Raw genomic sequence first — 18979 nt, 5'->3', positions numbered from 1 at the left:
AAATACTATCATTATTATTATTATTATTGAGCACTTGGGAGACCACGCTAGTAGTATAAGACACAAAAGAGTCTGTCTCCTAAGAGTTTACAATCTAACAAGCAACACAGACATAATATTCTTTGCAGTTAGAGAAACAAGAGCATAGAAAGATAGATAAGTGAAAGAATAAGAGTTTATATAGGAGAGCATGTAAGCGGATAATGGTACAGGCAGCTACCAAATGAATTACTGAGGTGGTTGTGGGAAGATAGGATCTGGAAATTCTTAGCTCTTTTCAGCCCTGCTCTAGGCCTTTTGGAGGTCCTTTGGACTGTAAGTTCCCTGTGGGCTATATGCAGAGCAATGTCCTAAAAGCTTTGGAGAGTGCAATATAACACATTTGGAAGACAGATTCCCTGCCCACAATAAGACTAATAATATTAATGATAGTGACATTTGTTATGAGAAGCAGCATGGCTCAGTGGAAAGAGCATGGGCTTGGGAGTCAGAGGTCATGGGTTCAGGTCCAGGCTTTGCCACTAATCAGCTGTGTGACTATGGGCAAGTCACTTCACTTCTCGGTGCCTCAGTTACCTCATCTGTAAAATGGAGATTAAGACTGTGAGCCTCACGTGGGACAACCTTATTACCCTGTATCTACCCCAGCGCTCAGAACAGTGCTCTGCACATAGTAAGCGCTTAACAAATACCAACATTATTGTATTTACCAACTCTGTTATATTGTACTCTCCCAAGTACTTTGCACAGTGCTCTGCACATAGTGAGCACTCAATAAATACCATTGATGTTGGGTTAAGTGAGGCTTGGAGTCCAGCCCCAAAGTCCAGGTGGTCAAGCACCCCACTTCCACCACCCCGTCCAGTTGGAAACCTATGGGGCTTGTAGCTGTCATTGCTTTGAAAGGGTGGGCTGCCATGTCTATAATGCCCACCAGTACCAAGACTGCCCACCCTCATTTCCATCCAATTGTAAAAAGACATTTGAACGACTGACCCAATGGGGTTAATGACATGTCCCAGCAACAGACAGAGTGTCCGATTCAACCTGGTGGCTGTCATCCAGAGACATGGGGAAACCTCCTTCTCTTGGGGTCTTTGAAAATGATTGCTCCCCAGTGAAGTGGTTATGGTCCTGTTGAGGATACAAGTTGGGCAAATGAATCAAGCTAGATGAGCATGTCCAGTCCACTCTGCCCAGGAGTCTGGGACTTTTTGCACCATCTGTACTTTTGTTTTCTGAACATGTCAGCATTTTTCCAGAACATTTGTGCTGCCAGGACCAACTTCCTAAAACGCCCTTGAGAACTCATCACTCCAGTCCTCACAAACCTCAAATGGCATCCCATTTTGCTACATATCAAACAGAAGCTCTTGATTGTTGGCTTCAATAGTCCTCTCATTCTTTCATTTATTCAATTATATTTAATGAGCACTTACTGGGCTCAGAGCACTGTACTTAGCATTTCAGAGAATACAATCTAACAAAAAACAGACACATTCGCTGCCCACAACATCCTCGCTACATATCTGCTCTCTTCCACTACATTCCAGCTCACACTGTACACTCCTCCAAGCTAACCTTCTTACCATACCTCTCTCTCCAATCTTGTCTCCTACCCATTGTCCATGCCTTTCCTCCTGCTAAGAATTCTCTCCCCCTCCAAATCCACCAGTCCACACCAGCAAAGCCTTCCTGAAAACCCAGCTCCTTCAGGAGGCATACCTCATCTAAACTCCACTAGTCACACCATGCCAACAGCCACCTCTAACACTTAGGTGTTTTTTGATTTGCACGCTCTGCTTATTCTTCCAAACTCTTGCTGTTATCCATTGCACCTGTGAATTTCCCCTTAGCTGTGGGCAGGGAATGTCACTTTTTATTGTTGTATTGTACTTTCCCAAACACTTAGTACAGTGCTATGCACACAGTAAGTGCTTAATAAATACAATTGAATGAAGGTGTACAATTTGGGTTTGTCATTCCACTCCCATAGACTGTAAGCTCCTTGAAGGCAAAGACCAGGTCTCTAGCTTTAATTATGCTCTCCCCAAGTGTTCAAGGAAAGCAAAAGGAGTGTGAAATGTTAGAACCCTTTAAAATATAATTACTTGTTTGCAAGGAAAAAAACCCCTGCAGTCAAGCTGAATGGAGGCCACAGCGAGTGCAGGGGTCAGTTAATATCATTTATTAAGTGAATGAATGACTGGTCCTGGTCAGACACACCTCCAAACTGTCCATCTTCCAGAACTAGCCTGCCTGTGAGAGCAGTCTGTGTTGTACTCTGAAAGGTATGAGAAGGGGAAAAAAGAAAAAAACCGATGGCTTGACTGTCAGCCATAGTCTTAGGGTTAATAAGTCTGGAAACAGCACCAGCACTGGTTTTCCTTCTTTCCAAGAGGCTTTTCACTCCACAACTAGGAATCACTAAGCAAACCGCATTCAAGATTGTTCAAAACATTTTCCTCCAACAATGCAAATTTGCGTCTTACCGCTAATCGAGTTTCACTCTGGGCCTGAAATTCTTACTCTGGCTGACCATGAGGAATCTGGCTTAGAAAAAGGAGAAAAGAAGGAAAATTGGCCTGTTGACCTCTAAGCCCCAGGTTACCAACACCGGTAGTATAGGGCGCAATGAATAGCGAGGGAAGCCAGATGTTTTCTAGGTAAAAGAGAAAATACTCTACTATTCTGTGCAGAATATGTCCTATCTGCAGTGATGGGGCTTTGACAGGCCCCATTTCCAGCTCTAAGCCCTATAGTAGCTGTTGTTTTAATTGTAAAACAGGAGCTTCTAACTTTTTTCATTAAATGCTTGGCATGAGGGTCACTTATTGGGAGAGGAATTAGGATCCGGAATGAACCTTTTCTCTCACATTAGAGCTCACCATGACAGATGTAATAATTTCCCGAGCTGGCAGCTGCTGCTCTCAGATAACCCAGCACATTCCCTGCGAGCTGCTTTGCCAAAGGAGCTGGGAAATGACCCCAATTGCAGGCTGAGTTTAGAGAAATTATACTTCAGACTGGAATCATAATGTTTTAAGAGATGCATCCATCCCTACCCCATCAATAAAATGAAATTAAGTTGAGGGAAAATGCCCAATGTCTTGTCTTAAAGCCATCACCCCTAAGAAATAACTGCAGTATTCAAGTGCTTACTATGTCCCAGGCATTGTATTAAGCGTTGGGGTAGATACAAGGTAATCCTGTTAGTCACAGTCCATGTCCCACATAGGGCTCACAGTCTTAATCCCCATTTTACAGATGAGGAAACTGTGGCAGAGAGAAATTAAGTGACATGTCCAAGGTCATGCAGCAGACAAGCAGCGGAACCAGGTCTTTCTCTCTCCCAGGCCCATGCACTATCCGGCAGCTGGATACAAGCCCATCCGGTTATGCCAGGTCCCTCCGCCTCACGTGCAGCAGCAGTTGAGCACGCCCAGGTCTCTAATTAGGCATTAAATAGGGTATCATTCCAAGATCTAAACTGCAGGAATTAACATTCCCGTTCCGCCTCCTCTTTAAATGAGTTATTGTAACCGGCTATTAAAATGGTGTGATCCAAAGATCCTTAAACCCGCGCTCCAGAGATGCCTGAGTGGCCTCCCACAGGGGCCCGTCTGGACAGGAAGGAGCACTTTTGAGGAAGATATGCTAGGTGACTGCGCATCCCCTCTGCAGAGCCTGGGTTCCTCGGGGGCTGCTAAATCTCCCTCTGGGAAAGGAGGTGGGGTTACATCCCGGGATCTGCAGGCATCTGGGGGAGCAGAGGGGAGCTGAGCAGGCAGAGAGAGAGAAAGACTTGTGGGAAATCTCTCCCTCATCCTAAGGCAGCGTCCCTAAGGAACAGAGAGAGCCTACACTTGAGAAACAGGGAGAGGCAGCTCCACAGTGATAATTAAATGTGCAGCAGACAGGAACAGAATCAATCATTGGTATTTGTTGAGTGCTTACTGTGTGCAGAACTCTGTACTAAATGAATACTATAATAAGTATTACTAAACGCTTGGGAGAGTACAATACAAGAGAGTTGATAGACATGAGCCCTGCCCATGAGCTTATAGTCTAGAGGAGTGGCAAGTGAGACAGGGAAGCCGGTCACCAGCACATGGCAGCCAATCTTGACCCCCCGGCCCGAATGTTGCTATAGCAACAGCGGCAGCAAAGTATCTTGCCACCCCAAATGGAAGCTTGGCAAATGCTAAGGCAGGCCACATGTTGCTGTTGTATAAATCCATTATAGGATTTGGCATCTCCATCACTTAGTGATGACAAGCCACATGTCCTTCTTCCATTGCACATTGGTTCTCAGGCTGGAGCCCAGCCCAGCAGGGTGGTAATAACAGTCAAGTCTTCACTTAGCCCACTGTGTCCGCTGAGAGGTTAAACTCTCACCTCGGATGGCAAAGGGGCAATGACCTGGTTTTAATCAACAGCCAATCTTCCGTAATTCAGGGACGTGTTGGTGCCAGGATAATTCTTAGGAACCATCTGCAGTGATACTGGTGTTTGAGAACTGAAACGACTATCCATCTTCAACTTTGAGGGAAAGGGGAGGGAGCAAATACCCAGGAGTGGTTCAATTCTCCCGTTCCCTTCTGCATCACCCTTGCGCTTGGCTTTGCATCCTTTGTTCACCCCCTCCCTCAGCCTCATAGCATTTATGTACGTATCTGTAATTTTATTTATGTCAATGCCTGTTTCCCCCCCTAGACTCACTCTGGGTACAGAATGTGTCTACCAACTCTGCTATATTGTACTCTCCCAAGTGCTTAGCCCCATGCTCTGCACACAGAAAGGGGTCAGTAAATATGATTGATTAAGCACAGAGCCAGGAGCAGGCCAAGTAAAGACTCGGGCTGGGTTCCTCGGTGGTGCTTCCGAAATGGTCCAGTTAAAACACAGAGCTACTGCTGGCACAGGTGAATGTTTGGAAAATTGGGGAAAATCCATTGATTTAATAACAGAGAAAGGGCAAGAGATGGTAGTTTTGAAGAGTCAGGTCCTCATTCCTAAGCTTCTACCAAACCACCATTTCTAGTAGAATAAGGTCACAAGGGAACTCAGAGAGGCAAGGCAGGAGGACCAACCCACCACGGAATAAATCCCTGAAATTTCTCAGCAACCACAGCCGTCACATCTGTCTTTGCCTTCACCACTTCCACACCCTTTCTCCGCCTCTCCCCTCCTTTAAAGACTTTTTCTAATGCCTTTCATTAAAGCAACCAATCATGATTATTGAGTGCTTACTGTGTGCAGAGTACTATACTAAGTGCGTGGGCAAGTACGATATAACAGAGTTAGTAGACACATTCTCTGCCCACAGTGAGCTTAATTTCCACCTTAGAATGTTTTCTTTCTTAGGTCCTTTGGTGATTGTGGAGCTTTACTACAGTGATGCACCCCATGGCATATAATAATAATGAAAATAATATTTGTTAAGCACTTACAAAACACTTACAAAGGAAGAGGGAGATCCAGACCAGAGAGTAGTCGTGGGCAAGAGGTTGATAGTAAGAAGGAGGAATCGAAGTACATTAAGTCGGTTGGCATTAGAAGAGCAAAGTGTATGGGCTGAGTTGTAGTAGGAGATGAGGGAGCTAAAAGTAGGAGGGAGAGATTTGATTGACTGCCTGAAAGCTGATAATAAGGAGTTTGTCATGGAGACAGATGGAAAACCATTGCAGTTTTTGAGGAGAGAGGAGGCATGGACTGAGTGGTTTGTTTTGTTTTTTGTTGGGTTTTTTTGGAAAAATGATCCAGGCAGCAGATTGAAATCTGTTTTGGATAGGGGAGAAACAGGAGGTAAGGCCAGTGAAGAGGCTGATGCTGAAGTCAAAATGGAATAGGATAAATGCTTAGATAATAGGGTAGCAGTTTGGGTGGAGAGGAAGGGGAAGATTGTTGAGACTGTAGAACTGACAGGATTTTGTAATGGGCTGAATGTGTGTGGAGAATGAGAGAGATGTTTCCAAGATAATGCCAATGTTGTGAGCTTGTGAAACAGGGAGAATGGTGTTGTCTAGAATATTGGGAACATCTTAGGCATGAGGGGGTTTGGGTGTCCAGGTGCAAGAAGCAGCGTGGCTTAGTGGAAAGAGCACGGCTTTGGGGGTCAAAGGTCATGGGTTCTAATCCTGGCTCCACTTATCAGCTGTGTGACTTTGGGCAAGTTACCTAACTTCTCTGTGCCTCTGTAAAATGGGGATGAAGCCTGTGAGCCCCACGTGGAACAACCTGATTACCTTGTATCTACCCTGGTGCTTAGAACAGTGCTTGGCACATAGTAAGCACTTAACAAATGCCATCATCATCATCTTGAGTTATCTACCACCATCCTCTTTCTCTCTTCCTCACTTCCAAATCATTTCATTTTTTTATGTCTTTCTCACCTTTCTTCTCTCTTACATCATTCCTTGGATATTTCATTATCCAACTGGACATTTCTGATGACCCCCAACTTCTACTTGCTCCTCAACTAAGTTGGCTTCCTGCTTCACTTCTCCTCACCCACTCACCAATTTGAACACACACTGGATAATGCTGGTAACTTTGGTCTTTTCCCTGACTCCTCTCTCTCTTTCAGTCCCGGAGTTCAGTCTGTGACCAAATTGTCTTGGTATTTCTGCCGTAACATAATAGTATTAATAGTAATTGTAATTATTATTATGGTATTTGTTAAGAGCTTACTATGTACCAAGCACTGTATTTAGTACTGGGATAGATTCAAGATAATTTGGTGCCACATGGGCTCAGCCTAAGTCAAAGGGAGAACAGGCATTGAATCCTCATTTTGCAGATGGTAGAACTGAAGCCAGAGAAGTAGAGTGACTTGCCCAAAGTCACACAACAGACAAGTGGAAGAGCCAAGATTCAAAACCCAGATCCTCTGACTTCCAAAGCTGTGCTCTTTCCATTAGGCCATGCTGCCTCTTTGCTTTAATCTGCCCCTTCCTCTCCATTCACATGGTTGTCACAATGGCCCAGGCACTTGCCGTACCCCAGTTTGACTAATAATAATAATAATAATAATAATGATAATAATAATGTTGGTATTTGTTAAGCACTTACTATGTGCAGAGCACTGTTCTAAGCACTGGGGTAGATACAGGGTAATCAGGTGGTCCCTCGTGGGGCTCACAGTCTTCATCCCCATTTTACAGATGAGGTAACAGACACCGAGAAGTGAAGTGACTTGCCCACAGTCACACAGCTGACAAGTGGCAGAGCTGGGATCTGAACCCATGACCTCTGACTCCCAAGCCCGAGCTCTTTCCACTGAGCCATGCTGCTTCCCTACACATTCCTCTCTTCATCAAGCAAAAACTCCTGACAGTTGTTTCAATGGACCCAATCAGCTCTCTCTATCCTCCTCGTCTACTCTATTCTCCTAGTACACCTTAGCTCACATACATCATTCCTCTTAAGCTAACCTCCCCATTGTGCTTCACTTACATCTCTCCTGCAACCAACCTCTTGCTCACACCCTCCTTTGTCCCTGAAACTCCCTTCCGCTTCAGGCCACTGCTCTCCCTGTCTTTAAGGCCTTTCTGAAAGCAAATCTCCTCCAGGATGTCTTCCCTGATTCATTTCTCATCTCCCCATTTTACATCCCCATGGCCGCTTCAGCACTGCCTAAGACCTTAGCTACTCACACACCCTAAATCCTCCCACCACCACAACACCTATGAATGTATCTTTATGTTCTATTATTTCCTCTAGTGCCCATCTCCCCCATTAGATTGTAAACTTCTTGAGGGAAGGGATCATCTCTACTGTTTCTCCTGTACAGACATAACATCTACAAACTCGAGTGTGCTCTTCCAAGCAGTTCCTACACTATTCTGCACACAATAGGTCCTTAATACTGTTGAGCGATTGAACCAGATAGTTTTTTCCTGTAAGGCATACCACCCTCTCGCAGCAATTTCAGCACCACCATAGTGTATAGCCGGATTAGATCCCCATGGAGGATCCATTTTTCTCCACCCCCACACCCGCCTTCAGGCAGACAATCTTCCCTCAAAGTCAACATATAGACAGATGTCAGTCTTCAGTTTCCTGCTTTGAGGTAGCCAGGATTAAAGATGCCACGCTAATCCTGCGGCAGTTCAATTTCACAGCCTCTAACTCTCAGCAGGTACCGTGACCAATGACTTCAGTCCCAGGCTGCAGGGTCAAACTGAAGCATCTTGTAAACACTCTAGCTTTCTTGGTGAATGTCCTGTCCAAATTCCAGGACTCCTTTAAAAATCACCTCTCAGGGCCACAGAGTGAAATCTCCAGTGAGCAGCCTGGGTGGGTACCCCGGGGCCAGTCCACTAAGGGCCAGGTTGGCAGAAGAGATGCTCAGGCCTCTTCTGTTAAATAATAATTGACAATAATTGTGGTATTTGTTAAGTGCTTTCTACATGCCAAGCACTGTTCTTAGCACTGGGGTAGATACAAGATAATCAGGTCCCACGAAGGGCTCGCAAACTAAGTGGGAGGAGGAATAATAACAACGATTGTGGTATTTGTTAAACACTTAATATGTGTCAAGAATGAGCAATGGGGTAGATACAAGCAAATCGGGTTGGACAGAGTCCCTGCTCCACATGGGGCTTACAGTATTAATCCCCATTTTACAGATGAAGAAACTGAAGCCCAGAGAAGGTAAGTGACTTGCCCAAAGTCACACAGCAGGCAAGGAGTAGAGCTGGGATTAGAACCCAGGTCTTCTGAGTCCCAGACCTGTGCTCTTTCCACTAGCCATGCTGCATCAAAGCAGGGTTGGAGGGAGCCTCTGGAGATGTTGTGGGCAGTAGTTGCCGCAGGGTCAGCGGGGCAGCTCTGGGCTTCCAAGTCTACCTCCTCCTTGCCATCATCTGCACCCACAGAGCAGTTAGTGCTCATGGGGCCTACTCAACAAGGGGAAAGAGGTGGGTGGAGCTGTTGCTTGGAGAATTTGATCGGTGTAGACAGCCAATAAAGCTAAATGGGTTAATCTCAGGCTAGTCAAGTTACTGTTGTGGAAACCCAGAACATCAAAACTGCGAGTCAAAATATACATCTTTTCCTCTACCCTTTTGGTGACTTGTGGCGGGGGCTGGGGGGATAGGGGAGGGCGGCGAAAGGGAGGAAAGAACAGTGAAAATTCTGGGCCTTCCACTCTAAAAGTCCCAGGATTCTGTGGGATTAGGCTGCCCATGTACCGAGTAGGCTCCAACTTTGATGTGGGCATTCAATCATTAGGGCAGCTGGGAGATTGAAAGATCTGTTTAGTTGATTCAGACCCGATTCTGACATTCATAAAATTTTGTGAAGTGTCCTGGGTTGACCTATAAAATCCCAGTACTGTCTAAAATAAACTGAGGTGAAGATCAGACTACCTTATAAGGACTGTTTTGGTTTACTGTCTTCCCCTTTTAGACTGTGAGCCCGTTGTTGGTCAGAGATTTGTCTCTATCTGTTGCCAAATTGTACATTCCAAGCACACAGTAAGCACTCAATAAATATGATTGAATGAATAACTTTGAGCCCCATGAGGGACACTTGATCATCTTGTATCTCCTACAGCATACAATGGTTGGCACATAAGCACTTAAATGCCACAATTTATTTTTATTAGTAATAGAGTAGTAATAATAATAATAAAAATTACTATTAGTAGTAGTACCTAAACTTCACAAGGTCTTTTGGGACACAGTAGGTCAACTGTCTCTCCTCTCCTACTTGACACGGCAATCAATAAATGGCATTTTTAAGTGGAACTTGTAAAGAACTAAGAGAAGTCAGCGGAGTCAGAGGACTTGGGTTCTGTTCCTGGCTCCTCCACTTGTCTACTGTGTAACCCTGGGCAAGCCACTTAAGTGCTCTGTGCCTCAGTTACCTCATCTGTAAAATGGGGATTAAGACTGTGAACCTCACGTGGGATTGTATCTACTCCAGCACTAGAAATAGTGCTTGGCACATAGTAAGTGCTTAACAAATCCCATAATTATTATTACTACATGCCAGGCACTATATTAAGCCCTGAAGTAGATACAAGATAATCATGTTGGATACAGTCCATGTCCCAAATGAAGCTCACAGTCTAAATTGGAGGGAGAAGGATTTCATCCCTATTTTACAGATGAGGTAAAAAAACACAGAGATGTAAAGTGACTTGTCCAAAATCACACAGAGGACAAGTGACAGTCTAGAGAGGAAACTTACAGTCTAGAAGGGGAGCTGGTCTGCTCATGACAGTGGGCATAATTGATTTTAAAGGTTACTTCTTTAAAAACAGTGTTTCTAGCTAGGGCTTTGGTTCCCATCACTACCCAGATGGTAGTGTGGCCCGGTCAGGGGCTCTGCAGCTGCTTCTCTAACCTCAGCTCTCTTCTGTTCCCAGGGATGTGTCTGCAGGCCTTCGTGGAAGCTTTCTTTTACTTGGCCCAGAGGAAATTCAAGGCACCACCCCTTCATAAGCAAGTGGCCTCCCTGATTGACTTGTGTGAACACCATCTGGCCCTGCTAGATGAGAAGAGGCTGGTCTGCAGCCGAACTATCCCAGAACGCCGGGTGACATTCGGCGCTTGTCGTCAGGAGGGGCTTTCTCTGACTCCAGTGGTGACCACCCCTACCCTCCCAACCCGGGGAAACGCTGCTGCCAAGAAACTTCCATATTACCGACATCCTCCCTTTTGACTAGTCACTTTCCCATCCAGGAAAACCAACAGGAAAGAGAGAAAGTGGAGTGTAGGCTGGAACCACATTCCTGTCCACCTGCTGCAAGTGGTGGGACCCAGTAAGTTCTTCCATCAGATATCCACCTTCACTTACTACAGGCCTGTCTATCGTATGTTCTTCCAAAATGGCGACCGCCGACATGCCTTGCACACAGAGACTCACCGCGGTCCGGTCGCTAGCAATTGATTTGTCATCGAAAGTACAATTCACCTGACATGACCCATAGCATCTTTTATTGCTTAATGTATGGAAAATCCTTTCTGAAGACCAAGTGGGAAAAATCATAGTGTTTGAATAATTGACAACAAGGGGTGAGAGCCATGGAGGAGAAAAATCACCTGAGCCTGCATAATCTTGCTTTTGGACATCTGGGATTGGAAATCAAGTTCGCCTGTGTAAAACGGCAGTTGCTTTTTTGACACAAACAAACCACCCGATTGACGTGCTTGATCGAATTGCTAAGACTCTGGAATGTTGGTCTATTTTAACAGCCAGACACCTAGAGTACAGAGGAGACAACCATCTGAACAACGTGTCTTTTCAAACTCCCCGGAATCCTGAATCATGGACACCCTCCCTGTCCTGAGGTTCCCTTACAAGACAAAGTGGACAAGATCTATTGAAGCATCAGGTCAAGTGCAGGGAAAGAAACTGAAGCAACATCAGTCTGACCCTGGATCCTTTGGCTGTAATGGGATGATTGACGGATCTTGCTTAATCAACAGGCCTGAGTGGGGAAAAGGGGGTGACCGGGGGAGGACGTACCCTTGTGCATTGAAACAATCCCGTTAGGCCTTTTAGAAAAGGAGGACAGACCAACTCTTCATTCCAATGCATTGTTTATTTTTTCCTATTGGTCTAATGGCTCTCTGCTGACTGTGCCTTTAAGTGCAGGAGAACAGCAAACTTTCAATCTTTCAGAGGACTGAGGGGAAGGGCTGGATTTCCCACAATAACAGGCAGCCAGACTCTGAAAGTTAGGCTTAGATCTATACCCTTTGTTAAAAAGCCACGGGAGTTGCTAAACAGTATTCCTTGCATGCTTTAATTTAAAAAAACAACCCCCCCAACCCCCATCGTCACCCCCCACCCCCCACTCCCTAGCAGGATTGCCGCTAATAGTCAAGTGGGAGGAAAATTCTTACTGGTCTGAATTCCCTAGAAAGCATTAATGGGTTGGGTGACTGGGCGAGATCAGCAGTCAATAACTAGTAGTTACAAATTTGAATTTCACTTTTTCATCCTTCCTCTACTGGCCTTCTAGTAATAAGTACCTTAAGCATGCCTTTCTGGATCAGGCCAATGGTCCTTTCAGACAAGTGTTTGGGTCCCCAACAGAGTCCCTCCCCAAAGGAATAGTGGAATGGTTGTCTTCCTTGCCACCTGCCCCCAAGATGGGAAGGAGTGTGGCTTAGTGGAAAGAGCAAGGGCCTGAGAGTCAGAGGACCTGGGTTCTAATCCCTGCTCTGCTGTGTGATCTTGGGTATGTCACCTTAATTGTGCCTCAATTTCCTCATCTGTAAAACAGGGATTAAATCCTACTCTCTCTTATTTAGATTGTGAGTCCCATGTGGGACAGGGACTGTGTCCAAACTGATTATGTTTTATCTACTGCAGTGCTTATAATGGTGCTTGGCACAAAGTAAGCATTTATGAAGCCAAAAAAAGTTAGGAGTGGATCATCTAATACCCCTATCCTTTCTCCCTAGTAGTCTATCATGAACCCATCACCCATCAATCTATTTAACTTTTCTTGACTATCTACCACCCCAACTTAACCTCTAAAAGCATCTATCCACCTCTTGATCATGGATTTCTCCAAATCTTTCTTGCTCACATAGGTAATTTCAACTACAAAACTTCCTGTAGAAACAAATTCCATATCCTTTTCATCTGTTGGGAAGGGAAGTGCTTTCTTTGGTTGGTGTTGAACATAGAGTCTTCAGACTTTACTGGATGCACCACTAGCTTAGCTCTTGCGGGATTTGCTGAGCAGCAAGTCTATTTTTGCCCTCAATATTCTTCCTGATTTTTGTAGACTTTTATCAAATAATAGTATTTATTGTGTGCCTACTGTGTTCAGAAGTCAGGTTAATCTAGTACAGAGAACCTAGCTCTGGATTCTAGTCCCAGCTCATCAAGTAGGTGAATATCTCCTGGTTTCTAACCAAAAACTCACCTAGGGAATTCTGCAGGTGGACAGGGTGTGCAGGAATCCCGAAAATTAGCAGGCCAATGTGGGAAGTGAAGACTGCAGTGGCTACCACAGCAACTGCATCAGGGTTAAGATACCGCGGCCCAGCACTGACACTAAATTGCGATTAAATTGGCTATAAATGGGTCTGGCTTGTATAAAAAAACCAAGGTAGATTTTTGCCTTGCTGGATGTATGTATGTATATCCTGTGGGGACCACACATCCTCCACACATACAGATATGCACACTCTCCCCCATTCCTGGTACTTTGTTTTCAAAGGTGGTATTATGTACTTGGGGGAAGCTTATTTTGTTCTCCTATTTGAGATAACAATGTGGCCAGTGGGCAATACAGTAAGAACAGTACTGTGGTAAGAAAGATAGTTTGAAGAATTTGTGCCAGTTTTTTAAAAATGAAAACCAAGTAAATTCCACAGCTTTTGACTATGGAATTCACTTGGTATGGGGCAAGGGCACTTTAGCATATTTGGCTACCAGTCTTGGACCAGAAAGAGTCCCCCTTTTTTGCAATTTCTTAAATTGTGGTTTCTAAATTGCCTTATAGAGTGTCACCATGGAGCATGGATAGTTTAAAAACAACACAAACACAACACATTGTTGTTTTGTCATGCCATTAGTGGCTTCCCATGTAGATAGCTATATGTTTTTCTAACTGCTTAATTTTAGAAGATGTTCAAAATACCCATTGTCATGGCCGGAAATATCCCTTAGCTCTAATTCCTGAGCTCATTGCAGTTCATCTTTAGCTCATCTGCACTGCATGTGTTATTCTGCTCAATTCAAGGTGAATTTCCCCCATCCGGCTTCCCCCTCCCCCCAGAATGCTTTTCATTCCACAGGAGTGGCTGGGAGTAGGCCAGGCTGGCTCATGAAGGACACTGTGTCTTCGTGATAATCATTACGGAAATGATGCACCTTCCTTACAAGGCTAACCTTATTCTGGGCACCACAAAGGATGAATCGGGAGCCCTTTATCTTGTTCTTTTGGAACATCAAGGATTTATAGGCTGTTCGGCTGTCAGGCAGTAATAGCAGCCCTCCCCTGATGTCAGTCTCCTCTCTCGTCTCCTCCTCACATTCAGTGCCACTGAACCTGCCAGGCGAGAATCATCAGTCTTTGTAGGAGCCAGCCAGAGGCTTGCTGTAGAAAAGGGATGGATGAATGTGGTGGAAAACCAAGAGAAGCCAAACAGGTGATGCGATGAGCGGGAGAATCTCCAAGGAGGTCAGAGAGAAGAAGAGGCCTGGGAAATGAAGCATGGGCTGGCAAGGGGGCAGGGAATCTGAAACCGGCATCATCTGTTAGGAGTAGAGGCCTACTCCTAACCCATTGGAGTTAAATGGGTTCTAATCCCTAACTCCTAACCCTAACCTACAACCCACCCATTGTATTCTATTGAGTTTGTGAAGTTCAAAAAGAAGTAGTGACATCCCATCTGGATTTTTTTGTGTATACCCCAGGGCTAGGCACGTCGTAAGCCCTTCATAAATACCACTACTGCCATTACTACTATTAATTATAAGGAGCTTACATTCTAATGGGGAAGATAGACATAAAACTGTGTAGCTAGAGTAGTCGAGATAATTGAATGTACAATTGACTAGTGTTGAGAATTGGTATGATTGAGTTCATAAGTGCCAGAGATGGCTGAAGGGTTTATACAATTTAGATGGATGGAAATTAACTGGGGAAGACTGGATGGAAAAGGCAGGATTTTTAGAGGACTTTTGAATGTAGGGAGAGCTGTGAGCTGCTGAATTTGGGGAGGAAGGGAGTTCCAAGCCAGGGAATCAGCCTGGGCAGGGGGATGGGGGAAAAGTGGAAATGAGGTATAGTCAGTGGGTTTGTTTGGGAGAAGCAAAGAGCAAGTTAAGGAATAGTGGGTGAAGAGGGTGGATAGGTAAAACAGAACAGGTTGGGGAGAGCCTTGAAGCTGATTTTGAGGAGTTTTTGCTTGTTATGAAGAGACACAGAAAACCTGAAGAGGATTTTGAGGATACATGAGCCCTGCAAAGCTGCAAAATGATGATCTGTGCAGAGGCACGCTACCTAGATTGGAGCAGAGAGAGGCTGGAAGCAGGGAGACTAGCCAGGAGGCTAACACAATAGTCTAACTACAGTGTGATCAGAACTTGGATCAGGTTGAAAGCTGTTTAGGTGGAGTGGAGATGATGTTATGTAAGAAGAACCATAACCAGGATGTGGCAGTAGACTTAATGTGAGATTGGAACAGTGGTGAAGAGCTGAGGATCTGGGGAATTGTAGGGGCTAGCTGATTTGAAAGGGAAAGGAGACTTGGGAAAAAAAAAATCCTTACTGGGTTGGAATTGTTGAACAGAGCCCCCCGTTGAAATCAGGGGGCTGGCACATGACCCCCAACGTGGGTCTTTCCTGCAAATACTCTGCAGCTGCTCTTCTGAATCATCCAATTCTTTTCTGAAGCAGATTTCCTAAACATCTTAATACCCTAGAAGCAATGATTTCCACGGCATAATTAGAGATTGGCATTGAGAAAACAATGTTGCTCATATCTCTTCAAAATGGGTTGCTTCAACCAAGTGTCCCTTTGTTCCCAAACTATGGCAACGTTTTACAGGCCTGTCGCTCTTGTCTTGATCATTCATGATTCTCCTGTTTCTGCTTAGCAAGTTCCTAAAAAAAAAAAAAAAAATCCCAAAGAAGGCTCCTCATCTGTTTATTTAACGTTTAACTGTAGACTGTACATTAGGTCTTTTCAATTCATTTTTGGCTCCATTTTCCTAGGGTCTCCATCTGCCTTTTATGGCCTGACCCTGAATCTTTAGATCTTTTGTAATGGGTTTTCTGTAGGTGGGGTGAGCAATATCTAAATGTATAAGATATATTAGCTTTATTAGCTAGATCCTTGGAGGAGGACTGCCCCACCAATGATTTCCTTATGGCCTCATGCTTTGGAATGATTTTTCCATCCCCGTTTTATTTACCTGGTTTCTTAATTAATCAGCATCAACTCCATTACATGATGCCAAAGCTTGAATGAAATGGTCTGCAATAGGATCTCCCCCAGCATCCCTGTAACATTCATTCACAGAGTCTAGTATAGATGCAATGCAGAGAAGTAGCGTACATAGCCTAGTAGAAAGACCACGGGCCTGGGAGTCAGAGGACCTGGGTTTTAATTCTGGGCTTCACCACCTGATTGCTTTGTGACCTGGGGCAATTCACCTAAGCTCTCTGTGCCTCAGTTTCTTCATCTGAAAAATGGGGATTCAATACCTGATCTCCCTGCTACTTAGACTGAGCCCCATGTGGGTCAGGGACTGTAGCTGTATATAACCCATCATTTAGTATAGTGCTTGGCACATGGCAAGCACTTAAATACCATTGTAATAACTATTATTATAATAACGAACTAAATCCTGTCAAGTATGAATTTTCTTCCAGTGGGCAATTAACACATGCTACGTATAGATTAGCTATGAATCCATAATACCAATCATGCTCCCTAGCTAGCTGGATTTTTTGCTGAATCTCCCGGGCTTGGGAGTCAGAGGTCATGGGTTTGAATCCCAGCTCTGCCACATGTCAGCTGTGTGACCTTGGGCAAGTCACTTAACTTCTCTGTGCCTCAATTACCTCATCTGTAAAATGGGGATTAACTGTAAGCCCCATGTGGGACAACCTGATTACCCCATATCTACCCCAGCGCTTAGAACAGTGCTCTGCACATAGTAAGCGCTTAACAAATACCAACATTACTAAGTGCTGGGAAAAAATACACAAGTCCTTCTGAGGGATTCACACCTCTTCCCTCTTCGCCTCTTCCCCCAGCCCTAATGGCAGATGTCAAAGCCCCTCCCTTTCACATTGATCCTTTGAGGAACAGTTTTTTTGTTTGTTTTAATGGTATTTGTTAAGTGCTTACTATGTTCCAGGCACCATACAAAGTGCTGAGGTGGAGACAAGATAACTTGTTTGACACAGTCCATGTCCCAAATGTGGCTCCAGCATTAATCCCCATTTTGCAGATGAGGTAACTGAGGCCCAGAGAAGTGAAGTGACTTGCCCAAGATCACACAGCAGACAAGGGGCGAAGCCGGGAGTAGAATCCAGGTCCTTCTAACTCCCAGGTCCATGCTTTATACCCTAGGCCATGCTGCTTACCAAGCTCCTACTGTATGCAAAACACTGAATCAAGAGTTTAGGAGTGTACACTAAAGATGGAAGATGATATCTATGCCTCCAAGGATCTAAGGGAGACAGACACCAAATTATTTACAGACAGGAGAAAAAAGAGAATGGAAAGATGGATAGGTGAAAACTTAAGTGCTTAAATAGCACATAAATTGATAAGTACAAAAGTGTTAAGTGAGGCTAGGGTGCTTAGTATTGAGGTGATAGTTGGATGGGATGACCTGGGGAGGAAAAATGGAAATCAGGGAAAGCCTTCTGGAGGAGGTAAGACTTCAGGAGGGCATTGAAGCAGGAGCTGACTAATATAGCACCGCTTTAGGTGTTAGCTGTTTCCAGAGTATCATTTGAAAGTATATGTTGTTGTTCTTATAGCAGAAAGGTCAATTTGGTTCATTAATTCAGAATTGGCAAGCTGCCTCTTCCTAAATACTATGGACCAAACTGCAAGGGGAAAAAAATGGGACTTCTCTCTCTCAAGGTTTATTAAATAACCACTAATCATCTCTCCCCTTAACACTCTTATTTGCCCTTAATGCACCTACTCAGGCTCTGCTCTCTGCCCAAGCCAACCAGCTCACCACCCTAAACACTTTTTTGGGGCCATTTTTCATACTTTTCCTCTTGCTTAGAATGTTTTTTTCATATACAGCAACCCATTCTCCCTAAAAACTCAGCATTCACCTCTTTCCCTGCAGTGGCTGCTCACTGTATGGGCTTGTAGGGTTCTACTGTGTCTTTTGATGTGCAGTCTCTAGGATCAGAAGCATAAGCAGACCTGGTCTCAGCCTAAAACACTTTTTCCTTTCGTTCAGAGTAGCAGGGGAGCCAGGAGGAGTCTGGTACCTATATCTGGCCATAGGAAACCTCTTTAAAGCTCATCCTTCATCTAGGGAATTGGCCTGTGAACATCTTCTTAGCAGTGGTTGATTTATAGCTATATATGTAAAACAGATATAAACAGATAAAACCAGATAATTTACAAGTAGAAAACTCTTGCTACCTGGTGCTTTGATTGCTCCAGATGAACTTTTCATTTCTCTTGCATTTTTCATGGCAGCAGCCCTTTCTTCTATTGCTTGACAAGGAGTTCTATCAGGTCACAGACCCAATTTTACCTGTAGCAAACATGATCAAACCAAAGGCAGACCACTTCCACAGGGTTTTACAGTCAACAGTCTAGACTGAAAGCTCATCTCTAAGCTCATTATGGGCCGGGAACATGTCTGCTAATTCTGTTGTATTGTACTCTCCCAATTGCTTAGTACAGTGCTCTGCATATAGTGAGCTCTCAATAAATACCATTATTTGATTAACAGCATAGAATCCAGCCCACTCTCCATCAGCTCTGTTGGACCTCACAAAAAGGGTACCACCATCCACAATCCCCCAACCATCCTGCCAGAAGGGAGCCCTGAGGGAGTTGGCGGAAGGAATAATAGAGTGCTTACGTGGCAGATGTCATCTCTAAGTAAACAACTCTCTGAACCAATTAGTAGTATTTGAGTCCTTACTGTGTGCAGAGCACTGTACTAAGCACTTGGGAAGGTACAAAGTAATAGAGTTGGCAGATATAATCCCTGCCATCAAGGAGAGGCCGGGCCCTAGTCCTGCTGCATGTAGTGATATCTCTCTGTCTTGATCCCGCCCAAGTCTAATGACAATGTATTTCTACACAGCTGCCGGATTCATTGAAATATTCTGTGTGTCATGCTGATAGACTAATTTAGGCTGATGCCCCCTCTCTCCAACCCCCGCCCCATCTTCAGACTTGCTTTCCATTTCCTAAAGATTATCGCAGTAGAGAGATAAAACCCTGGGCCTTGGATTTTGACATCTGTCAAAACAGATGAAGCTGAAAGGGTCGCTTTCCCC

At 44.6% G+C, this 18979-nt stretch overlaps 1 protein-coding gene across 1 annotated transcript in view; it reads left to right on the top strand.

The window, feature by feature from the left end:
- TTLL11 (tubulin tyrosine ligase like 11) overlaps nt 1–11567 on the top strand; it is a 216666-nt gene extending 205099 nt beyond the window's left edge. Inside the window, exon 10 of the mRNA XM_029063565.1 lies at nt 10379–11567. Coding sequence (XP_028919398.1) covers nt 10379–10674 — 296 coding nt within the window. The 3' untranslated portion in view covers nt 10675–11567. The remainder of the gene's footprint in view (nt 1–10378) is intronic.
- Nucleotides 11568–18979: the final 7412 nt, after the last annotated feature.

The sequence above is a fragment of the Ornithorhynchus anatinus genome, chromosome 4 (assembly GCF_004115215.2).
Source record: "Ornithorhynchus anatinus isolate Pmale09 chromosome 4, mOrnAna1.pri.v4, whole genome shotgun sequence".
Taxonomy (NCBI): domain Eukaryota; kingdom Metazoa; phylum Chordata; class Mammalia; order Monotremata; family Ornithorhynchidae; genus Ornithorhynchus; species Ornithorhynchus anatinus.
The sequence above is the reverse complement of the archived record's forward strand: the minus strand, read 5'-3'. Positions and strand labels throughout refer to the sequence as shown.